General features: G+C 30.9%; 2 protein-coding genes across 3 annotated transcripts; both read right to left on the bottom strand.

Moving 5' to 3' along the window:
- Positions 1 to 7391: 7391 nt before the first annotated feature.
- On the bottom strand, positions 7392 to 13145 carry LOC110635660 (two-component response regulator-like APRR5). Its single transcript, XM_021785083.2, has 8 exons — positions 12649 to 13145; positions 11736 to 11897; positions 11506 to 11636; positions 11243 to 11398; positions 9677 to 9848; positions 9255 to 9576; positions 8196 to 8949; positions 7392 to 7996 (listed from the first exon to the last, which is right to left on the bottom strand). Exons 1-8 carry the CDS (start codon positions 12893 to 12895, stop codon positions 7871 to 7873), a joined length of 2070 nt encoding a protein of 689 aa, XP_021640775.2. The 5' UTR covers positions 12896 to 13145; the 3' UTR covers positions 7392 to 7870.
- A 3426-nt stretch (positions 13146 to 16571) lies between these two features.
- Positions 16572 to 24122, bottom strand: LOC110635661 (uncharacterized). Of its 2 annotated transcripts, XM_021785085.2 has the most exons (3): positions 23154 to 24117; positions 17238 to 17314; positions 16572 to 17114 (listed from the first exon to the last, which is right to left on the bottom strand). In XM_021785085.2, the coding sequence occupies exons 1-3, from the start codon at positions 23997 to 23999 to the stop codon at positions 16985 to 16987; spliced, it is 1053 nt and encodes a 350-aa protein (XP_021640777.2). In that variant the 5' UTR covers positions 24000 to 24117; the 3' UTR covers positions 16572 to 16984. The 2 variants fall into 2 exon arrangements, with proteins under 2 accessions (XP_021640777.2, XP_058010077.1); XM_058154094.1 differs by lacking the exon at positions 17238 to 17314 and having other exon boundaries at positions 23154 to 24122.
- Between the last annotated feature and the right edge of the window lie 1753 nt (positions 24123 to 25875).

The raw sequence follows: 25875 nt of genomic DNA, 5'->3' as shown, positions 1-25875 counted from the left end.
CTTCAATTATTAAAGATGGAAAAGAGAACACTTTTAGAATAATTGAGAGCAAAGTGAAGCCTTTTAAAAGAGGTTATTGATTAGAGAAGTAGCCAACTGCCTTTCTTGTTCAATGGTTAGTGTAATTAATTAATTAATAATATGCATTTATTAATTTAGATTTCATTTGAAATTATGCATGATTTAGAGATCAAATAAATATTTTTCAAAAAATAAAAATTTTAATATTATTGTCAAACACATAGATATCTCCAACTCTCAATTTATCCATATTGTTAAAGTAATCAAGTGAATAAAGCTAAATTATTATCCTCAAAATGGAGAAATTATTTTATACAATAGTTATATGTACGATGAATTGAGAGCCAAAGTTATTTTATATTATGTTTTAAGCATTTGAAAATGTATAACTTTATTATTTATTTTTTTAAAAAAAATAATAAATACAATTATATATAACATAAAATTCACCCACTTATTATATGAATTCATCTATTATTGTATTATAAACAATAATATTTATAGGGTGTAACTCAAAATTCTAGTGAAATTTAAAGATTTTTTTCTTAAGTTTAATTTGATCAAAAATATATCTCAATTATATATATATATATATATAAAAGATTATTTTTAACATAAAATAAAATTTTTATTTTAGTATTATTCTTTATTTAAGCGATGTACATTTTTATTAAAATTAGAATTAAATTGAATAACACTATAAATTAGGAAATAGCATAGAGTTTTAAAAAATAATCTCTTGTTCATTACAATCCACAAATGAAGAAAAGACATAAAATTGAAGAAAAAAAAAATCTCTTGTCAATTGTTAGGACACTTTTTATAATATGTTAGTAATGTTTACGTAACAAATTAGTTATGTATAGAAAAGAATAAGAGGAACAAATTGTTTTATTTATTAAAATACAGTGTAATTAAAAGTGAAATTTTTTATGTATAATTGTGTTAATGGATTGTAAGATTGAGTTTATTAATATATTTTATATACATATAATTCTAAAAAAATAAATTATATAAATATTATATCGTGTTCTATTTATTTATTTTATTTATTTAAATTACATACTTTTGAAGTTATAATAAGATAAAATTGATGGTAATAAATATATTAATAAAAAAAGACACAGGGAAATACTAGTGAGCTAATTGATATTGAGTCGTCTGAATTATTAATAAAATTTAAAGAATATTAAAGAAAATAAATTTAAAAAAAAAAAGAGTGTAATTTAATTAATTGAAATGAAAGAGTGATGAAGTTGCGGATTTGTTTTGTTTTATAGAGCTGTGCACGGAAAAGAAATTAAAAAGAGGAGACAGAGAGAATCCACAAACAAAAAGCTTTTGGAAATCACTCATCTTAATTGAGCTTTTCTTTTATTATAATGTCTTATGTAGCCGTTGCTTTCAACTTAAGAAAAAGGCTTTGTTTTATTTATTGTAGATTGTTAGTTAGGGACTATGAAATTATTATTACAAAGCTTAAGCTTGCACTTCCACATCTCCCTCAGCCCTTCAAATCTCTACAAGCCAGGAGAACCCACTCGTCTGATTTGGATCAATTTCAGGTGATTCAAAAGCTTGGCGAGAGGGTGAATTGGACCTGGATTGATTGGCCACGATTCTAATTGATTTTTATTTTTAGTGGCTTTAGATTCAATTTCAGTTTGATTTAATTTTTATTTTTTATAATTTCAATTCTAATTCAAAAAAGATTTGATTTATTGCTTTCTTTTTTTTGTTTAAAAAAAAATTTTGATTTGAATTGGGTTAGAATTGATTGTTCGAATGGCTGGTTCTAGTTTAATTTTAGTTCAAGGCTTGAGAAAGAAAACAAAAATTGGCCCCTCTTATAATCATTCTAATTTCAATTCAGACCCTTAAGTTATTGACTCTCACTTCCCCCTAATGGGACCCTCCTAATTAGGATATTCAAAAGAATATTTCAAAGAAATCAGGGGGAAGACTAGGAGTTTGCTTTTGGGTTTTAAAAGCTTATTTTTATTTATTTTTATTTTTTTAAGTTGTTGAGCCCATAAAATCAAAAGAGAAAGGAGGACTTTGAGTGATATCTCATCTGGTCTTTTCTTTATTTTAAGTTAATAGAAATTGGGACCTATCAAAGGCCCATTATGTCTTTAATTAGAAGAGAAAGAAGTTTGGCTTTTTGTTCCATTGATATTTTTAGTGATAACCATGTGAAGATGGGTTTCTCATACTATTGCTCTAGTGGTCCTCACTACCTCACCATCACCAATCCTTTTTTTTTTTTTTTTTTTTTAGCCTTTTTAAAACTTTAATTTTATTAATTTTAATCGGTATGAAATTTTGTACTAATGTTTTTTTTTTAAGGGCATGCATAAAATTAATCAAAATTAATCAAATCACTTGATTGAATCTCACTAAAATATTTAGATAACAGGAGATTTATAATAGAGAGAGTTCCTCTCTCTAACTTGTTTAGAGAGAGATTTTTTTCTCAAAGGTTAAGTTTTCTTAGTGGTATTATACCCTCATTTCTCGGTTATTTGGTGTCGTCCCTGCACTTTGAGGTAGGGGTGGTTTTCATCTCTTCCCTGGAGCTTAGGTGTCCTTCTCATCAATAGGTGAGGTTTTTTTGTATAGGTTTGTGGTTTTGGTGAGAGATTCTTGTGGTCCTGCAGTGTGGCTCTATGATAGAGGAAACCATGTTTGCATGGCTCGATCTCTGCTTGGTGTCGGTGGTCTTAGTTCATTTGAAAGGGTAGGCAATCGATTTGGGAAGAGTCTTCTAGGATGGCATATTGAGGGTTAGAGCCAGTGCTCACAAATTTATTTGTTGGTTTTCCCATAGTTAGGATGCCGTGGCCTCTGCTATCTTCTTCTCCCACGTCGATGGTGAAGGAGCGGAAGCATGTAAATAGTTAGATTAAAACATTGAATTTAAAAATTTTCTTCTAGGGTTTCATATATCATGCAATATCCATTTTATATCTAATTGATTTTAATATTCAAATACATATTAAAACACTTTTAATATATTTTAGGATCTACATTTGTCATTTAAGATTTTTGAATTAACAAATTAATTCATTAGAACCCTAGATTAATACAAGAACATGTGCACTAATCTTTTGATGCACTGTAGATGTGATTGGTACCTTTGGGAAGCACCTAGGACCCCAAATGTTGTTCCTCTAGTTTGTCCACACCAAGATCACCAATGGCAGCCCCTTGAACAGCTTCTTAAGCTTTGCCAACCAATTAGAAATTAGGAATTTGCCTTTAGAGAGGTTGTAGATGTATATTGGACACTAGAAATAATTTCTAACAATTTTAATTCAAGAGAATATGGGCAATTCTCTTTGAATTGATGAGAGAAGAAGAAGAAGAGAGGAGAGGAGCTTAATGGGTGGCGGCACCTTTGAGAAAAAAATCAGAATGTGATTTTGTTCTTTCATTCTTTCCCTTTTATAATTAGGTCATCACTTAAAACCCTTGCCACATGTCATCACCTGATTGCACCTTAATTTTAATTGACCTAATCATATTAAGCCAAATGTCAAAGCTAAATTTAATCTTGACTTTGATCATCATAAATGATTGGAAGACAAATGGCAAGCTTATATGGTGCCATGTGTCACCATCTCATGGTGCCACATGTCACCCTGTGAAATGACCAAATTACCCTTGTGTTTTAATTTTGAGTTCTCAACCCAAAATAATTATTTCTCCTCTTCTAATCAATTTATATCAAATATAAATTAATTAATTAATCTTTATTAATTAATTTCTCATAATTAAATTCATATTTAAACACTTTAAATATAAATTTAACTTATACTATACATCCAATAACCTAGATTTGGTTTCAAGCCATGCTAGGGACTTTGCAATCTAATTACAAACAAAACATATTTAATTAATCAATTAAACTCTTTAACTAATTAATTAAATTACATTTAACTTGGTGATTACTTATGTATGTGTGTGACTCACTAGACTCATCACTAATTAGCAATGAAATATGATATTAACTCTTAATATTATCAGAACTTTTTCTTACCATAAATGATTTCTCTAAATCATTTTAGGCACCTCATAGACCATGGTTAACACCTAGCATAGCATGCTATGGCCACCCAATCAATAATAAAGAATACCTTAAATGAACCTTTAATCATATGCTACCATACATTAGAATCTCTCTGTTACAAAATCCCAATTCGAGCCGGAGTCATAGTTTATGTCAAACCACATTTGCTATGAATACTATATTCTCTTTTAATTCCAATTCTTGATTAAAAAGATTTTCTCATCAGAAACTCTTTTCTGATTAAATCTGTCTGTCCTGACCACGAACTTGAAACATCAAGAACAATTAAATAAACATAGGATTTTATCCCTATTTACTTAGGATAACAGATTCCATCTTGATCAACACCTACCTCCATATATAACTAGTAGGAGCCAACACATGCTCATATACCCATACATGCATCAAAGATGAAAGCGAGATCAAATTCAAACCACCTATATACAAGATAACTGTACTGTCTCAGGTCTAAAGATTATATGCACTGATATGATTTATGACAATGCATTGACAAGAGTAAACTCCACGTGCTTATCATAAGTGTCAATGGCTAGGCCTACTTATCATTCATAAGTGCCTATAATGTTTGTTATATGGCATGAGACTCACCATTCCTTCTTATTTACATTTCATATAAATAACTTGGGAACAAACATGATTACAATCTTTCTGGATAAGTCATGTCCCTATTGTGAAGTATCCTCGATTGTGGACCAATTTATGATGCTTTGTGTTAGAAATACTGTCACTCATATTCTTAACAACTTAAGAATATAATTTCTAACAAAATATCAATGAACATTTTCTATTATACATAAATATGTTATGTAAACGAAAAAGTGAAAATGCCTTTTTATTACTAAAATATGTACTAGATACATACTAAATGATATGCTCTAGGACATACTACTAACAGATGGTCCAACAATGATGAATTGTTTTTAATCTTGAGTATCGGCGAATGTCGTTTGTCTGTGTTGTCTTTGATCATTTTCTCCCTAAATTATTGTACTAGTTCCTATTATAAAAAGTCCATTGATGCTACATGGTGACTATGGTAGTTTCTTGTTCTTATGGGTAGCATGGTTTGTAGGTTTGGGTAGTTCTGTTGGGTTGTTGCTGGTTTTCTAAGTTTGGGTTAGGTGGTTATTATATGGGGCTTGTTTTTTTTTTTATGACAGTAAAGTGAAACACACGCACACACGGGAGTATAGGAGTTACTGTACCAACACTCACACTCAGGCAATTGCTGACTAGGAGAAGAGCCTTCGGGTTCCCACATCGATTGCGGACGTGTATGTGTGTGCGGGTTTATATGCATATGGGGCTTGTTTTGGACCTTTACCTTTATCCTTTATGCAATTAGATGATGTTGTATCTGCCTAATAGATCTTAGAAGCGCAAATAAAAAAAAAGATAAAAAAAAATCAAATTAAAATTATTAATTAGATTTAGTTTAATGATAGTAATTTTAAAGCTTTGAAATTTTAAATTCTAATTATATAAAAAAAATAAATAAATAAAAAAAAACCTCATGGGTATGAGGGACAGATGTGGACAATGTTAGAGTTAAGGTGTTGTATGCAATGGAATGAGCAATCAAATTCCTGTACCACTAAGAGGGGCACCATTTGGCAATTTTGAATTCAATTGTTTTAAAGCCTTTGGATTTTAGTGGACTTGGTATCTACGGTGCCATTATATGCGAGTGCCATGGGTCTCAATCAATCATACTCCAACTATGTTGATTGTTGGTAGAGCCGTTTTGTACAAAAATATGACATGTATCATAAGATGTGCCCTCTTTTTTCTTCATATTTATCTTCTCCAAACTCTTGTGTTAGTATATCTTTAAGATTAAATATCTTTTTTAAATAATTTTATTTAATTTTTTTTTTTAAATAAGGAGAGGAAGAGTGGACTGTCAACATATACACACAATTACTATTAAAATATATCCATCACTTTATTAAAAAAAATATATGTTCACCATGATAATTTTATTTAATAAAATAAAAAATATATATTTATTAATTAGAGTAACTATATATTGCTTTTTAAGCAACTTTTTGTGAATGTTTTAGTTTTACTGGTCGTTTTCACTGTATCTCTACATTTTAGGGATGTCGCAGAAAAGAAAAAAAAGCAGTGTTGAACATGTTAACTAGGAATCCAGAGGATTCTAAGTCCACAACCCATTCTGTAGATTCAGAAATTCCTTTTTATTTTAATGTTAATTCAGTTGTTTTTTATTCCAATTTCGACCTTTTTTTTAACCAATTAGACATAATTGCAATTTAAGTTTGAAATTAAAATAAAATTAAAAAGAGAGGACAAAAAGAAATAAAAATTTAGAATTTCTTTTACCATTAAAGTATTCAAAAGGGATGAAAGGCATTCTCCTTAGTCAGACATATGGAAATAAATCGAAAATGGGATTTGAATCTGTTTCGATGTGTGCATTCTGACCCTTACCAAAGAGAAATTTAGAATTACTTGGTTTGGAAATATTGTCCTTTATACAAAATTAAGGGATAGATTTCTTGCTCCACGTTCTACCTTCTATACCTCCTTTCACTGAAAAATGCTCCTCATCCTTTGTTCCTCCCTACGAAATAATTGAAATGAGACCTCTATAATTCTCAATTATAGTGACAAGCTCAATATAGAGCAGCCTTCGCTAACCAGTCAGCTGCTGAGTTGGCTCATCTGGCCATCTTATAAGGAGTTATATCTCAAAGAAGACAACCCTATTAATCCTTACTACAATAGCCTCAATCTACCAAGGGGTTGAATCTTGACTTTCAGACATCACCTGGATTAGTATTTGCGAATCAGAGCAGAATCTTACTATTTCTAGTTTCAAGCTTCAAGCTGTAAGCCATCCTGACTGCCGTCTGAAGAGTTGGAGCCCCCGGAAGAATGGCTGAGCTACAAAAATAGAGGACTTTCCCAATAGAGTTTCTGCACAACATACATTGATACAGCTAGAAAGGTATAAATATGCACGTATCCAATTCATACGCACTATTGCCTTATAAACTGAACTTGCAAAAGAACATAGCTGTTGAGAATGGATAACCTAGATATTGATGGCATTATAAGAACTTACATAGAAATTTATTTGCTAAAATTGTTTTCTCATTTACAGTTACATAGAGGCTACACTAAACCCACGTTAAGTGTCCCGGGGTATCAACCAACGTTCAGTGTCCTGGGGTATCAACCATTGTACAGTGCCTGTAGTTAATACATACAACACTTGCACAGAATTATCACTGAATCAACAGATTACAAGTACCAAAAAGAAAAACCATCAATCCAATTCTTGTCAAAGACAAGAAGGTCAAGAGTCGAAGAAAATAAGTTGCCTCCAAGCTTATGTACTGAACTATCTATAAAACATATGAATGAGAAAAAGTTATACGTTAAATTCGAAGTGAAAACAAAAACAACATGAGACAACCTTTCCCAAACTATACAAAAGAAAACCTCTAAACTAGAAAGCTACAAACCCATTCTACAAAGGATAGGGATAATTATGTTATATCCACAAATAAAACAAATATATTGAAAATTTGAAGGGATCCAAAATGGCCCGGTTAACATGGTGGGGAATTCCGCATGGCCGATAATCATTAACCCCACTTATCCATTCCTTGACCATTTTCTCCTCATCTTTCATCTTTCATACATCACAAAGCAAAAGGCAGAAACAATCAATGCCTGGTCTATGATCTACGGATTCCACCCTAATCAACTGTATGACCATAGTTGCTAACCATCGATAGAACTGTCATGCCACTGCTCCGTTTCTGCAGGTGGGGGGTGCGCTTGACGAACAAATTGTCCTTTGACTCTGGGCCTTTGCTCAGCAAGTTTTTTCCTACTCTCATAGCGAACCTGTAAAAGAAATTTTCTTAAGCAAATGAACCATATGCACTTCTTATAACATGTCAGATCCATGTGGCCATATGATGGTGGTAGTTGTGCCCCAGAATAAAATTAGACATAGCATTAGTTGTGGCGGTGATGGTGAATTTATGAAAATGACAACTATGGGGAAGGTGATGAAAACAAAGATGGAGGTAACAAGATATACCTTCTTCTCATAACATCTATCTTTCCGCTTCATGCGAAACTTAGATAGAGCTGCTTCTCTTTGGATAGATCGATATGAATTTGCATTCTGTAAAACACCTTCATTTTTTCTCTCAGCAGCAGCCCTGATCATAGCAACCTGATCAACATTGCTATTACTTCCAGAAGTGCTTCCATAACCCATGTTAAGATGACTTGCAGCACCATTACAGAAGCTGCTAGTTGCACTCTGATCAGTGGCAGGAGAAATGTGTCCTCGATCCTCCAAAGAATCCAACTTGTGGTCCTGTTTTTGCAGAGATAGATTGGTGGAATCATTTGGAGTTTGACCAAATTGATTGTGGAGTTCAGAATTACTTTTGAAGCTGGACTGATGAAATGGATTTACTTTAGGGCTGGGTTCCAGCTGGCTGCCTGAACTTGGACTCACTATTGTTGATGCACCAGATTGTTTACAGAAAATTGGAGGAAATGTGGAACCATAGCTGGTGCACAGATTATTAAAGCTTATACCATTAACTGGAATTTGGATTGGAAATACTCTTTGTTGACCGCAAGAACTTGCAATTTCAGACTCTTTGGTTTGACCAGTAGCCAGAGAAGCGTTATTTCTTTCAGTAGCTGGACCAGGAGTATCAGAGTTATAGTCACTAACATTGCTGGATAGTTTTCTCTCAGAATTAGCTCCAAGTTCTTTCTGATTAGAAACACTTCCCAACATTGAATGTACGTTTTGTAATGGCCTGTTAGTATACCTGCATGAAGCACCATTGAATGCGATAAATACTAAATAATTAAAATTTAACTAAAGACAAATTATCCAATAATCAAAAGACAGAAAAACTGAACAACTCTACAAAAAGTGGAGAAGTTATTATCCAGCACCTAGTAGTCTTTTAGATAAAATTGCAGTTGAATCCATTGGTTTTGAAAATGCTTCAACTATTGACGAAAGCAAAACATGAAGCCATCCATTGGAAGAAGTCAATTTTTTTAGCAGGTTTGTAACAGTAATAGCACATAAGTAAAAAGATAATAATACACGGAAAAACGAACTTACCGCGTAAAAGCTGAAGCATTAGAATGCCTGAGAGTATGTCTTTCTTCAGTAACTTGAATCTCAAAGCTACTAGGATGGCATCTTGTCAAGCACAGATCCAAATGTGGAGAACAATCAAACTTGCTTTTAGCATTATCTAAAGAAGAATTGTAACCAGCAGATGTTCCCATGAAATCTATAGCTTCTCTAGACGAGATGACAAGGACATGATTGTTGTCACGGGCCTCACGGGTGACACTAGAATTCATTCTTTGACTTTCTGGTTCAACACTCTCATTGACGGTCATTCGATTGGAATGTTTGCAAGCAACCACAGCTGATCCTAGCTCAATTGACACACATAAAAGTACACAAAATTTTAGTTCTTCCTATCACAATTCAACAGATATGAAAATGTTGGGTGACATTGTAAAAATGTTTACCCCCAGGTTCACTCTCATGCAAAAGCAATATCTGACTGCAATCCCTGTGTGCTTCATGTTTCTGCATTGGTATGTCTTTAAGAAAAACTTTGCCCGATACTGGTTGCAAAATGTCCCTCGTATTTTCCATAGGAGCACTCTCAGCTTCCACATCTGGCTTTGTGCAAGAGCTCTGCAAGAGACAGCAAACATGCAGTTTTTATAAAATTTACGTAGCCCACGTAAACTTAAAGGAAATTCTTTTTAAACATAAGTGGTCCCGTCTATATATATTAAAGTTCTCTATAATACATAGACTAGTGCTCATAGAACCAACCATTCAATTATCTCATATGCAACATTCGCATCAGGGAAATCAGCATTCCACATGGATATTGAATAAATCATAGCGTATTTGTCTAGTGTCTCAAATAAATCTAGTACATACATAATCTTTAAATGAATTAATTGCTCATCCAGCAGAGAAAATTATATCATGGGTGCATTTTTCACTTGCTTCATTCCAGGTGACTCCTTTGTCACAGACAGCATAACAGAAGATTTTAAAACATGAGTTTTCAAGTCAATTTATAACATCTAAAGGCTTTTGAGTCAAGAGTATCAAACTGGAGAACCAATTCGGATCACACATATATAATCCAACTAAAGCATGTTTAATGCAGTATGGGAAAAGAATTCTATATAGGAATTTTAATTATTATAGAATTAGGAAATTTAAAGAGTTTTTATTGATTAGGAATTTTATTATTATTAGGTCTATTATTTCCTATTTTATCTTCTTCCTAATTAGAGTTGATTAAATTAGGGTTTCTATTCCTAAATTAATTAGGGTTACACAAACACTATACATAGGCCTAGTTGTTCTCATTATCTTTCAAACTTTGTTATAATATTTATTTGAGATTAATATGATTTCTGAGAATTAGTTCTCTTGGTCCTTGTTATTTATTTCTTCTACATCAATGATATTCACTCACAAACCAGTCAACTTTAAATGAACTTAGCAGTACTTTATACACTCTTATAAATCATAAGGTTGGACATAGGTTCATATTTTCAAATTTTCAAGGATAATATTTCTTTCCAACAATTTAATGATATAAGAATTTGATGAAAAAACATCAGAGAAGAATTCATTTTTGTCTGATGCCAAGTCATGGATAAAGCTAGTTATAAAAGAAAGATTTAATTGTTGCATATGTATTCATTGCAGTCCCCATGATACTAGTTTAGTCACTAATGTAATCAAATTACAACCATTTTCTTTTAGCTAACTTCAATCACTATTCAACTAACTCAACTAAACCCGGTCCCTCTGTCACCAATGATATCAATTAAGCTAACATGAACCTTACAGATTTGCTCATTGACAGAATTGAATGAAATAATTAACGAAGGCACTTGATTAAACAAAATCAACAAACTAAAGGACTTGACTGCACATTGTTAGGGTTTGAGGGCTACATTGGAAAAAAGCCTAAGTGTTTTTGGGCAAATTCAGGTAATTCCTCGTATCAATTTGAACACCCCAAGCACCTACTAACTCATGCATCACAGAGTACTAACCTGAGCATCACTCCCTTTCTCAATGAATTCTTTATCATGTTGAATACAAGCCATGTCACCACTTGAATGATTACTGGCAGCATTATTTTCAGAAGTAGCCTCAACCTTATCTTGCCCAACACTTTCATCCTGGAGGCCATTTCCTCCAGCAAGAGACTGATAAAACCATTGCAATGAATTAAGATTCAGTTAGAATGTAAGATTATATAACTTCCAAGTCACCTAAGAACAGGATAAAATAAAAGTGTGGGGAACAAACATACAGATTGTCTTCTCCATACATGCTGCCACAAATTTCTCAGTTCATTTATTCTGATAGGCTTAACAAGATAATCAGAAGCACCTCTCAACATGCATTTATAAACCGTACTAATTGAATCCTGTGAGGACATCACTGCAAAATCAGCAATAAAAAAATGCTGATTTAAGTATCTCAATAGCTATGGAGGGAAAATTAAAATAAAAATAAAGGGTACTGATTTTTGAATCGTACTTATAACTGGTATACTTTTGCAATTCTCATGCTCCATAATTAGAGTAAGAAGGGCATATCCTGATATTGAAGGTAAATCCACTTCTGTCAAAATGAGGTCTATATTATGGGGTCTTCCTTTCAGCATCTCCCACGCCTTTAAGCCATCGGGAACAGCCACAACTACACAGAGAAAAAGAATGCGTTTAGTTTGAGGTAAAACATCCTATAAATTTTAGGTTTCAAGCAAAATTTAGCTTGTGTGCATATTCTACTGTTGAATCTATTAATAGATATACAGAAAGAAAGAAAAATCAATTAGATGAATATATGTCATCTTTAAATTTGACAAGGTTAATGTAGAATTAGGCAAAATCAATGTGACTTGTTTTGAACTGTCAGATGTTAATGGAAACATGTCTACACTCCTCACAATCCCACATGCAACAAGTGGGAGACATGAGTTCACTGTCTGATTTCCTATTTTAACATTAGCCCATTATCTCACCTAGTTCCTACTATATCCTTCAAAAACTCCTGATAGAAGATATGGTTTCTTGATCAGCGATTTCATTAACAAATTAGCCATAAAAAATGGAGACGTAATTAAAAAAAAATCTTTTCATAATCTCAAAAAAAAAAAAATCTATGGAAGTTCCAAAAACAAATAAATAACACTTCCTGAAATTACAGTTGAGGGTAAGGTCCTCATATTCAAAGATCAAAGAAAGACCAACAAAGAATAGAAAAACACAAAGCCAAAAAACACTCTTCATTTCAGCATTTAGAATCACACGCAACAGAGGTGATTGCAGAGACAGCACAAAAATTCAAAATTCAAACCCTCAATTCATTAATTCGCAAAAAAAAAAAAAAAAAAAAAAAAGGGAAATTGAACGAAACAAAAGTAGTAGCAAAACAAAAGAGAACTGACCTTTGTAGCTACATTTCCTAAGTAAAGCAGCTATAATCTGCCTAGTAGAATCATCAGCTTCAACCAACAATACTCTCAACACCATCTTCGGCAACAACTTCTCCCATCTCACAAACAACCCATTACCTTCCTTCATCTCCGACTCGTCTAGTTGCTCTTCGTCAATTTTCACTTCCTCCTCCTCCCTCTTTCTCATGCTCTCAGCCTTGAGTTCCAAATCTTCACCACTAATCACCACCTCTCCCATAATCTCAGCTAAGCGAAACAAATAAAAAATCTCGCACTCTGCTAAGAGAAAAACGAAAAGGTTAAAATATCTGAAATCTCCACCGCCTCAAATATTTAAGTAAAATCGAACGGCGAAAACACATAGTCCACTGAAATCGTAGGGCCTAAAATATTCCAACCCTAGGAGGGAGGAAAAAATCTCGATCCCTCAATTGGATGGGTCCAGGTGGTGCCACGTCAGCCATTGAATCTAATACTAAGCGGAGATCAAAACGTGAAAAGGAATTGGGTGTGTCAAGCTGGTGGTGCATATTTAAAGTTAACAAAGGCTCAGCTGTCCCTATTTTAGATATTTTTTAGTGTGGGGTCCAATTTAGAAGATATTATTATATATAATATTTTTTATTAGTTGGGACTAGATATTTTTCGTTAGTGCTCCAAAGAGAACGCGATTGGATCTCATGGACACCCGTTTGACACGTGGACTTGCGTTAGACGAATAAGTGTTTCGTGTGTGTTTGTGGCTGGCTGATTTGCACTTTGATTTAGACCTGCCTAAGCATCGGTTTTTGATTCGGTTTACAGTCTGACTTTAATTTAATTTAATTTAATTTTAACTAAGTATAATTTAATTTTAATTAATTTAATTTAAATATATTCAATTTTTATTTCTGGTGTGTACTTGTATTGGCCACATGCCATAGCCAGCCATCAATGTCAAAAGCCACAAAAGTGACGCCGTACAGGGGAATCCATTTGCTTAGATCATTGGACAGCGCCACACAGGAGTGGCGCCACTGCCAAAATAGACATTCCCTAATTCAACGGGGAAATCCTTGTAAGTAGTCTGGCCAATCTATGATTAGCATATTATTTAATAAATTTGAGTTTAATATAAGTTAAATCTCGTATAAAAATAAGATTAATAATTATTAAATTAATTAAAATATAATTATAAAGTACAAAAATTTATTTAATTTAACTATTAATAAATTAATTGTTATATGAGTTGGAGTGTCTATTATTGCACCTTGTTTGTCTTTAATAAATTTTAATTTAATTTAATACTATTTTATTTTATTGATTTTATTTTAATATGCATAATTAATTAAGACACATTCATTATATGGAGTACTTAAATGTTTAGCCTTCTCTTTTCTTTTTATGTATTTAATGAATTTTAAATATTATTTTATTTTTATTTATCTTAAAAATTAGTTACTTTTTTAAATATTATTTACTTTGTTCAAATTAACTTTTTATTTCTTATTAATTTATGGTCTAATTAAAAAATGATCTTATTTAATTTTTTTTTTAGGTAAATTAATAAAAAATTATTTTCTTTAATATTGTTATATTAGTATTTTATTTTTCTTTAAATAATCTAAGTTATATTGAAAATGTTACTCCAAAATTGCTGTATTTGGTATTATAAGTTGATTTTTTTTTTTTATCAAAAGCTCACATATATATATATATATATATATATATATATATATATGTGTGTGTGTGTGTGTGTGTTTGCGCGCGCGCGAAGGGAAGGAGGAAACATTAGTTTTATCCAAATTACCCTTCATTATTTATAATATTCTCAATTATATTTTTTATTATTTAATTTAATTTTATAATTTATATAAATTTAAAATTTATAAAACTTAAAATTTAATTATTTATATAATTTTAGAGTTAATGTAAATCTAAAATTCTTAGTCCTACTTATATTTAAATTCTATTTAATTAAATTTTTATTATAATATAATTTAAAATAAAATTTTATAAAAATACATTCATGATCTATATAATTTAAAAAATAAGAAGGTACTTTATTTATATAAATTATTTTTTTAATGAATTCTAATATATTTTAAAGTTAATAAAAAACCATAAATTTTAAAAAAGGTAAATTAAGTTCTAAATTCTCAATGAAAATTAAAAATGAGAATGTTAAATTGATTAAAAAATATTAAAAGTAATAAAATACTAAAAAATAACTACATGCCCAATCTAAAATAATTTATATTTTAAATTTATGCCAAAAAAAAAAGTATTTTTCATGCTAAAATCTATATAGTGATTTAAAAAAAAAAAAGCAACCCCTAGAAATAAGGCAATTTATCTTAGAATTTACTTCATATACTTATAACTTTATATGGTATAGTCATTTTTTTTTTCTTTTACACTATATTTATACTTTTTAGAGTATTAGTATTTTTTTTTTAGGATAATAGTAATACGATTGAATAAAGATAATATTTAATATATTAAGTGGATATAAATTTTTTTAATATTTTAAAATGATAAAAATGATAGTATAATTTAATTAATTTTTATTAAAATATTTAATGTCTTTAATTTATATTTTTATTCTACTGCTATACTTTTTTGTTATTTTATTAATAAGTTTTTATAATATTATAAAATTTCCATTAAAAAATGTGAAATAAAAAAATTTAATCTACTTAAAAAATAATACAAATAAAATACAAGATAATTAATGATAAATTTAAGATATATATATATATATATATATATATATATATATATATATATATTATTTTAATAATAAATATCACTGTTATTAAATTCAGAATGACTAATTGGAATGACGAATCAAATTTTAAAACAGTATAGATTTGTAATCTTATCTAATAAAAAAGTAATTTGGTGTGAGCTAATTATTTTAATCGATAAAATCAGTAAAATTTAAATTATTTTTTATGATTAAATTAATTATTATATATTTAAAATAAAATAATTATAAAAAGTACTATTTATTAAAAACTTATAGAAAATGGACTATAAAAAGTAATAAAAAATATAATTTCATTGAAAAAACTAAATTGGATATTTAAAGATTAAACATAAATTGTTCAAGTGAAAGAATTATTCATCCTATAAATTTTAATAATCAAATTATATAAAAAATATTAGAAATGATTTTAATAAAAATGAAATATTAAAATTTAAATTAAATATTAAAAATGAACTTTTATTAAATTTATACATAGCACAAGCATTTAGTTAGTCTTTTTATAAGAATTTATGGGAATTACAAGGAGTCAATTATTTTTAAGTATTTAATTTATCTATCAGATTTTATCAATTTAATTGAATTTTATTGAGTTGAATTTAAATAACATATAATTAAATATAAAATAAATTTATACTTTAGAATAATATGTTAAATTTAAATTTTACACGTTGAATATTTATTATTTGAATAAAAAATCTGAATAAATTAGAATTTTTAATAGATTGAATTAGATCAAGTTGAATTAAAAATAAAATAAAATTATAAGCTCTTATTGCATACATAATAAACTTGAGAAAGGAAAATAAAATTTCTAAAACAATGACTAACAGATAACCACACAAAAAATGAGCAGAAGAAGCAAGAAAAAATCCAACATGGCAATGCTGATTTGAATCTTCCATCATGGGCTGTGCATGGATTGCAAGGCACACGTTCAATTAAGAGGAAACTATAGATCACTTAAGAGATCTTGAATACCGGGTAGGCCTCACAAAAATCTACGACTTCTAGTCATTTTCTCCTGCAAGAAACCCCATATACAGTAGCACAAAAAAACCCACACTAGGAAGCTATACAACATATCCTGCTCTCAAAGCAAACAAAGTCATATTAAAAAGCAAAGAAAGGAGGAGCAACTCCTCAGCTAGAGGAACACAATCAGTGACCCAAAGGGGTGAAGTAGAAATTAAACTGAGGATAAAAAATCCGTTGAATTGTTTTGAAATTCTTATGATTAAAACATATTAAATTTAATTTTCCACTAACTAGCATATTTAAAAAAGATAATTTTCTGGACAACAACTCTAATAATAATGTCATACAAAGCCTTAAATGGATGAGATTTAACCCAAAAAAAAAAAAAGTTACAAATGCTAGCAAGATAAGGCAATCAATTATTGAATCAGAATCATGTCGATAAGTTTGTGGCGCTTTCCGCTCCAATTTTTACTCTTCTGGGTAAATTGTAGACCCCCAAAGAAAAAAAATGCCAGAGCCAGTGCAATGGTAACCAGGAAAAGGATAGTATTGCATACTTCTGCTTTCAATATGAAAACTCTGTTAACAAGTAATTTATTAAGCCTTGTATTGCCTCTGAAAGTCATTGAGATGATTCTTGTGAAGGCTCCTCCCACACTTCTTGCTTGTAGGTATAGCTTTTATAAGAACAACAGATGAGCCATTCTTTTTCAGTTTCTTGGGTGATCTGGAAAAACGTTTGCCACACATTCAATATGACAAAAAAAAAAAAACACTCCAATTTAAATTCAACCAGCAAGCAATACTAGAAAAGACGACAATATAGCTTGTAAGTTGGAAGTATAGTTGCCTTCTTTTAGGAACTTGGAAATGATCATCCAGTGAATCTTTACAAACTTCTGTTTTCTCATCTTGTGGCTTCTGACCCTACGTAAGAAAGAATAAGCAAACAAAAACTAATCAGCATATCACTAGTTACAATTGGAAGAAACTCTTAGTGCTTCCCTTCTTTCCCTCCTTCCCATACTATCACTTGGCAAGCTACGATTTGTTAGCTTTAGTAGTGGAGAGGTAATAAACTTCCAGAAACAAAATGGCCATATTTATTGATTGCTAATCTTTGATTCAGTTTAAGTTAACAGCCAAAAAACAAAAGTATTTTAGTATATCATAGGCAACAAAAACCTTCCTAATATGTGGTCAAAGAAAGGAACTACCTTCTCTGAAAAATAAAAATAGGGATGCTTCTGAACAATCATAAAAAAAACAATTAGAAAGGTAATTCTACCTTGTGGAAAAGAAAGGGGGAACAATGAAAAAAAATATGGAATATAACTTGCATATGGATGCAAACAATTTTGTTACAATAAACTTATTTAAAAAATAAAATAAAATGGGGGCACATACTTCCTAGTTAAAAGAATAGTTCATCTGATGATGGTACTATAAAATTATGGGAATGATATGGTTCATCTGATGATGGTACTATAAAAATTTATGGGAATGATAGCTGCTTAATAGTTTTTGGATAAGGCAAGCTGTGGAATGCTATTTTTACAAGCCAAATCCAAATAGCAGAATAGGCTGCTTCTCCAAGCTGCATCTACATTCTATAGTTGTAATTTTTGGACCAGCTGATTCAGATAGCAATTTCATAGCCACAGTAATGTCAAGCAACAAATATTAGAGAACTTCAAAAGTTACTACTGAAAAGCACAGAGTGTGTAGAATTAGAGAACCTCAAATTTTATAGTAATAGTAGTAGAATGTCACAAACTACTTATCCCAGTGAAAAGTGCTGAGAGCTCAGCAAATGTCATGCCCCATTTGAGGATGCAGTAGAAACAAAAAAACTGGTTTAGGTGAAAAGTTGATTTCTCTTCTGTTTGGTTATGTGTCTAAACTGAGTTTAGTGTATACAAAATCTGGGCCTTGAAAAAGCGTCTCTTTTTATGCTTTTGGGAAAATCAGTTTTGTAAGCATGACCGGACAGCTGTTTTCAAACTTTATTTCTACAAAAATACCCTTAATGATTTTGAATATTTATGCCAATATAATGGTAATTTCTTTCTCATTCTCTCTGCAACTGAAACTTTGAAGAACCCTAGCTACGATATCAGTTGAAACTTGGAGCATAGTTATTAAAGGCACGCCTCAGGCACGCCTCAGGCTCAAGGCTCACCAGGCTCGAACCCTAGCGCCTTATGCGCCTAGGTGTGCGCCTTTGTTCCAGGCACAAGATTCTAGAAAGGCATGCTTTCTTTATTTCTATCTTTAGCGAGCACTTTCATTGGCAAAAAGGACAACAACTTAAACTCAAACCAGCAAACCCAATTCAAGATATATGCCAAAGGAAAAAAAAGAAAAGCATCACATTTATTTGATTTTTATGAACTTCTTAAATTTTTTACTTTTGCGCCTCACCTCGCTCAGGCGTGCGCCTTGGCACCTTAGTGCGCCTTGAGCCTCTAATAACTATGACTTGGAGAAAGAGATAAGAATGGCTTCATTGATGTCAACACTTGTCTACTGTCTACTCTACTTCTCCCACTGCATTCAATGGCAATTCAACTTCATGTCCAAGAAGGCACAACACAGCAATTTCGTTCCCCATCACACAAGCAAGCAATACGCTCGATGTAGCCAAACATACTGTAAGTGATTATTCTCCAATTATTTGCTTCTGTTTAAAGTGTTTCTGTTCTTTCCTACGATTAATTAGTTTTCTGATTTTTTTTTTTTTGGGGATTTTCAAGCTAGGTTTGGCTGGTTGCAGATTTAGATTTATGGATTGCTGCAAAATTAAGAGACTGTACTCAGTTTTTTTTTATTATTTTTTTATATATTAACTTTTATCATTGCTTTTGCTTCTTTCAATAATTTTTGATGAGAATGTTAACTTATTGTTGAACTTTTTCTTAAATTTTAGCTTATTCCAATCGTTTATCCTGACTTTTGAATCTATATTTCTTTTTTCTTTTTAGATATTTTATGATTTTGGAGTTGTTCTTACAAATTGATCTTTAAAATACCCACTCAAATTATCCAGAATTTCATTTTTTTTGTTTGAAATAAAATTAATCACATTTTTTCTGTTACATAAGAAGATTAATTCATGAATAAACTTTTTACAAGTGTTCAGTATCTCTTGGATTTGATAATTTATGCTTTTTTATGACAGTACATTGTTAGTTGTGTTCTTAGTTTAGAGGAAATCTAGAATGATGATCCATAGGATGAGGATGAAGGAGAAATTGGGAAAATTGTAGACAGTAAAATTAAAAAAAAAAAAATCTGATTTGTGAGAGTTCATCAAATCCTGTTATCAATGAAACCATAGTGCCAAAGCCAAACACATTAGATTCCGAATTGCAATCTAATGCCACGCACACAAGGCAACTTGGCAGAGAATTGTATACAAAAATTGGTAGTTCTTGTTCAAATTAATTATGTGTTACATTTAGTGCATCAAGCATAATTAATTTTGAGTTTGATATATAGTTTTTTTGTTTCCGAAAATGATTTGTATAGCTGGTTTATTTGATTAATTTACTTGATTTAGGAAATATTTTTTCTTTTTTCTTTTTTTTTATTTGATTTTTGTAGCTACAAATACACATACAGAGAATCAGAGATGAGGGCTTACCTTTACGAAGCTATTTAGCCGGCTTTTTTGCAAAGGAGGAGACGCGAATTCTGGTGGTGGGTCTTGATATTGTCAGTAAGACCACTATTTTGTACAAGCTCAAGCTTGTAGAAATTGTCATCATCATCGCTACCACTGGTGAGCTTCCATTTATTTGACATTTTATGCTTGTGTACTTTTACATTATCTGGTTTTATTGTACGTTTAAAAAAAGGACTACATATTTCATTTGTGTTTTTGTTTTATGTGATAAGCTTGTTGCAAATCCTCTATGGTTCCACGCTGGAGTTGTAAGTTGTAACAATTACTTGTGTTTATTTACAATTGTTCTGCTTTGTTGTGAAGTTAAAATTTTGTAAGGTTCTGCACAAGGTCATAACTATAATTAAATTGTAAGTCAAACTAGTAGCAGGGGTTGCATTCTTATGATTGCATTTGATATTATAAATTAAGAAGTGAGGACTATATGCAGATGTCTGCTTATGACATATGCACATGAAGGACAAAATTATTCAGCTTAATGCATATGTCAGCGAAATGAATTTGCATAAGGATAGAAATTTATAATCTACGTTCTCTTCTCTTTTCTTGATTGTTCCACTGAGTAAAGATGAAGTCTGAGGCCTCCTTCCTATTATCCATCGATCGATGCATTGGATGGTTGGTTATTTTTCAGTGCCGAACAGCTATTGTGGTTACGATTTACATCAATATTTAATATTAATTGGAATTGTTTTATTACAAGTGCAGGCAATATTTATCATGACATAATTTATAAGATGTGTGTATTAGCTTTCTATTTTGCATGCATAGTTCAACAAGTTGTATCTTTTACCTTGACACTTTGTTTGCCCTTTATTCTGAAATTTATTTTGCAATTTGTTTGGTTCTAGGATGGCAATAAGGTATTCTTCAGGATCAAGCAAAGCACCCAGCTGTGCAAGTTAATGATTGCTTACTGTGATAGACACTCAGTGGAGTTGAACTCCATTGCATTTTAATTTTGTTCACAGAATAGAATGTAACAGGAATGAAATAGCTATCTTATAGTCATGAAATAGCTGTTACTCATGGAAATTGTATGCTTTAGAACTCATACCTTTTTCTTTCTTTTGTCTCTCTTCCTTTTGCTTCCATGTTGTTTGATGTATAGATATGCATTACTGAAATCTTTTTGACTAATTCAGTTTTAATTGAAGGATTCTTGTAGAGATAATTAATTGTCTCATTTGAATATTATTCATGATCAAATTGCGTGCAGTTTAATATTAGGTGGAAATTAATTGTAATAATATTCATACTTTTTAATTAAGTACATGAAGAATTAGTTTGATAATTATTTTGTAAATATTGGTGTGGGATTTTATTGATGTTTATTAATATTTCATCAATAAAAAAAATTTTAAAATTAAATACATTTCATTATATAAATGAAATATAATTATTAAAAAAATTAACAAGAATAAAATAAATGGTTAATTGTTAATAAAATTAAAATAGTATATTTATAGTTATTGTCCTTTTTATCATTTTGCTCCTTTTAAACAACAATTTTAACCAAACACATAACAAACAACTTTTTTTTATTAATAATAGCTTTCTATTTTATTACCGAACAGATAAACTATTTTTTCAAAAAAGCAGTTTTATGATTAGCGGTTTCAAATCAGTATCAGCAGAATAGAACGAAAATGCCAAACAGACCCTTGATCTATCAAAGATTAGAAACCTCATACTTCCCATGTTCGTTTGCTTTATAGGCAAGGAAACTAAGCAATACAAAATAAAGAAAATTAAACACTGTAATAGCCAAGTCTTTTATAAAATAAAGCAAAAATCAATGAATGCAATCATTTCAACTAAATGGTTTCTGCAATAGGCAAAAACATCCCATTACTACGTGTTTGCTGCATATTAATACACATAGATAGCCAGTTAAGCGTATTATGAGCTCAATTATGATAATCAATAGAATAATATTAGCTCGCACTTGTTATTAGTTTAGGACATCACAACCACAAACAATGAAACAAGTAGTGTTTCCCATAAATCACATACTATATATGGTTCATACATCAATTATTTAAGTAGAAAATGCCACATAAATCTTCACAATCATATTCACTAATAGCATTCCGACAATCAATTGCCCGAAAATGAAGTAAACCACTTACATTCCAGACCTTAAACCTTTCAATCTAAATGCAGGAACATAGTTGGCATTTTCCAAGAGATCATACCAAAAATGCAACTATAGTGTTGTATTGAAAACATAGAATACAAAATTTTAAAGTTTAGGAATGAAACAGCTCTAAACTTAATATTCTAAATAGCAACTACTAAATCGGCAATTCACCATAGAAAAATAAGTAGAAGATTGGCATATTCCTATCTCATAATGAAAAAGGGATCACAAATGTTTAAAACTTCAGTATTCCATATGGGTAAAAGAACTGAATCACAAGCAGTTAGAAGCTACCAAGAGCATTTCCAAAACCCACAGGCAGCTGCCAAATGATTATTTCATCAACATTAAAACACTAGACCATTTTGGTTTAAACATTACATTATTCATTTTTTCCCCTCTCTGCAAAGTACTTTTCTTTCAGCTGGCTTGAGTATTTAAGAAGAATTAATCTAGCAGAGGATGTTGAGTTTTGAATTAGTAATAACTAATCCAGCCATTCAATCTTTACACAGGTGAGCATTACGTATGAGATAGGGGGCTAACGCTGATAGCACAAATTAGCTCTTCTCTAATATTTGATTGACAGGTTATTTGATCCTCTATTGCAATAATCTGACTGAACGTTAATAGTTTGATAGCTATTTTCTGATAAATTTTAGCATTCTAATGCATAAATTCAACCGGATCAGTGTATCTTAAACATGCAATACCAGAAGTCCAAATGCTGAGATATGTAAGACTCACTACACAGAAAATAACCCAAAAACAGAATGCAGATAAAAATAATTCCACAGGTTACAAAGTTGCTTATCAGTAACGATATTCTATGTGAAACAAGTAGCAAAAATCATATAAGTACTTGTGGATATAAAACTACATACCAAAATAGCAAAACTTTTCACTAAGAAAAGATAACAAACATTTGAACTTACATCATTAGACGGCAATAATAAGTCCCCTCCATTGGAGTCCTTCGATGAGCCGAACTCGGAGTGGGAAGTTTTCGCTTTCTTCTTTGAACCCACATCTCCATTTCCAGATTCTAAGTGATTTCCCTTCCTTTTCTTGGTGCCAACACCCCACGACTTTCCTTTCTTGTCTCGAACTTTCCATATATTCTTCCTCCTAAACACCAACTTGTCAAACTTCCACACCTCAAAGCTCGTATCGATAACTGTCACTTCACTTCTCGAGTACCCTTTTAGCTCTCTATCACTACCGCCGCTACCTCCACCACTGGCTTTCTCCTTCTCCTCATCCACATCGTCATCCCAATTCGCATTTGCCCCAATATTCGAATTATTATCAGAGTGCAACGACACCGTTGCGGCCTGGACATATTCGTCTTTTCCGATGGAGTCGATGTCATTTGCAGAAGTCGGAGTAGACACGTCGCAAAACTTAGGGTTTGTTTGTTTCCTGGCACTTTTTTTCCCAGAAAATCTCGAAATTTTCTCGTTGAGTTCCCCCATGTTGAAAAGGTCGCAGAGAACATTGGTCATTGCACCGAACCATTGCTTGTCTCCACTCTCGCTTGAAGTCTCCGCGGCGTGGCTACTATGAGCGGTGACTCGTTTATTATCAGACTGGGTCGACTCGGAGTTGGAGTTTATTAAGGAATTAGAGGGATTGGCAAGTGGAGAATCGGAAAAGGAATTGTGGTGGTTGGTGAGGAAACGGTCGAGGTCGAGATCGTCGGCGGCCGGGAAGCCTTTGTTGGAGCGGAGCCGGTCCAGCCAGTTTGAACCGGACTTGCCAGTCGGGATCGAACAGAGCATTGGAAGAGGTGGAGCAAAATGATTGGATGATGAAATGAATTGGAGAATTTCCTTTTCTTTTATTGAGTTAGCAACTACACCGCGGAGGAGAGAGGAGAGTGGAGAGGCAGTCAAAGTCACTATCAGGTGAAGGGGAGAGCCACGTGGCACTTGCAGCTATCAACAGACTTTTTTTTTTTTTTAAATGAAGTTTAATAATTTTGAATTTTCTATATTTTTTTTAATAAATATTCTATGTTCCAATTAGTTTAGAAATATAATTATGTATTGCAAAGAATTGCAAGATTTTATTTAGCATTATGGTTAATTATTTTAATATTTTTAATAATATATAATATTTAATAAATAATTAAATAAATAAGCATAGTCTTTTAATATTTTATTTTTAAAAATATTAAAATTAGGTCTTAAAAATAACTTCAAAAAAAGTGCACCACCTAATTTAATAAAAAGACTTAAAAAATTAATATATGACATACTTTTTGTCTTTATTTTTATAAATTTTTTATATAAAAAATTTAAATTTATCATATTAATCATTAATTTTTAAATTTTTTACTATATTTTTAAAAAATTTTAAAATTCTCAAATTTACAATTTTAAATGTTATAAAATTCTGTTCATTATATTATATATTTAAAAAATATATCTTTTAATTATAATATATCTATTAAAGTTAAAAAAATAATTTTACAGGAGTGAGCCACTTAATTTAATAAAAAAGTTTAAAAAATTATCACGTAATTTCTTTTGTATTTTTTTATATAAAAAATTTAACTTATCAAATTAACCACCAATTTTTTTGTTTTAACGTTTTCAAATTTTAAATATTAAAATATTATAAAAAATTATCTAAAATTTCTTTCACTTTAGCTTTTAAAAATTTTAAAATTCTTAAATTTACAATGTTATTTCTTTCACTTTCATTTATATATATTTAATTTTATTTCTAAACATATTTTATAAATATTTAATAAGTCAATTTTAATTTAAATGATTAGTTTTAAATATTAATGTTAAGCCAATTAACAAAATATATTATTTCATTATTTTTAACCTTAGTTTTAAGATTTTATTTATTGTTATTAATTTAAATATTATTATCAATATAATTTATTGAATTTATTTATTATTTAATTGTACATATATATTAGTATTTTGGAACTTATTTGAAAAACACATAAAAGATCAATGACTTATTTAAAAAATTTTTATGAATGAATATAGACAAATGCTTATCCAGATTCATTCCCAGATTAAAAAAAAAAAAAAAAAAGAAGGGGCAGCAGCCCTTTTTCTTTCTCCCCCTCTCTCTCTCTCTTTTTCCCTCCTCTCTTCCCGTCACTCTCCCCTCCCTTTCTTTTTCTTATGGCCAGTGAGCCACCATCCACCATGGTAGGCTGGCGAGGAGTCCCCCCACCCTGGGCAATGTCGGCGAGCAACCTATTGGCCGGAGCAACACCAAAAGAGGCGACAAATGAGGGAGGAGAGAGAAAAAGTGCACGTGCAGGGGCAGCAGCTTCCAGGTGCGATTTCAGCTTCATCCGACGTCCAATCAAGGCGATTCTAATGGTGTTGAAAAGCTTATTCCGAGAGTTTTCTTTTGATACTAATTTTGCAGCAAATGGTAATTGGAAGAAAAAGTTATGGAGGAGAGAAGTTTTAGGTTTTTTAAGCTTTTTGGTTAAATCTAGGACAATCCAACCGTTGGATCGCAATCCGAAATCACTGATAGACTCAGAATGATGAAACCTTCGAGATGGGACTGACCTCGCTCTAATCAGGCACCATTTGAATAAGGGATCATCAGACGGTCCAGATTACTTGGTGAGATTTTTCGACTTTTTGATGCTCAAAAATTAAATATAATTATATG

The sequence above is a fragment of the Hevea brasiliensis genome, chromosome 9, assembly GCF_030052815.1.
Source record: "Hevea brasiliensis isolate MT/VB/25A 57/8 chromosome 9, ASM3005281v1, whole genome shotgun sequence".
NCBI lineage: Eukaryota > Viridiplantae > Streptophyta > Magnoliopsida > Malpighiales > Euphorbiaceae > Hevea > Hevea brasiliensis.
The sequence above is the reverse complement of the archived record's forward strand: the minus strand, read 5'-3'. Positions and strand labels throughout refer to the sequence as shown.

Bases quoted from the DNA above. Each gene is read 5' to 3' on its own strand.
- LOC110635660 (XM_021785083.2), bottom strand. From the start codon at position 12,895: ATGGGAGAGGTGGTGATTAGTGGTGAAGATTTGGAACTCAAGGCTGAG. The intron at 11,898-12,648 runs GTCAGTTCTCTT...TTCTCTGTGTAG, and splicing joins TAGGAAATGTAGCTACAAAG to TTGTGGCTGTTCCCGATGGC. The intron at 9,577-9,676 runs GTAAACATTTTT...CAATTGAGCTAG, and splicing joins GCATGAGAGTGAACCTGGGG to GATCAGCTGTGGTTGCTTGC.
- LOC110635661 (XM_021785085.2), bottom strand. From the start codon at position 23,999: ATGCTCTGTTCGATCCCGACTGGCAAGTCCGGTTCAAACTGGCTGGAC. The intron at 17,315-23,153 runs GTAAGTTCAAAT...TTTCTTACGTAG, and splicing joins TATTATTGCCGTCTAATGAT to GGTCAGAAGCCACAAGATGA. The intron at 17,115-17,237 runs GCAACTATACTT...ACGTTTTTCCAG, and splicing joins TTCCAAGTTCCTAAAAGAAG to ATCACCCAAGAAACTGAAAA.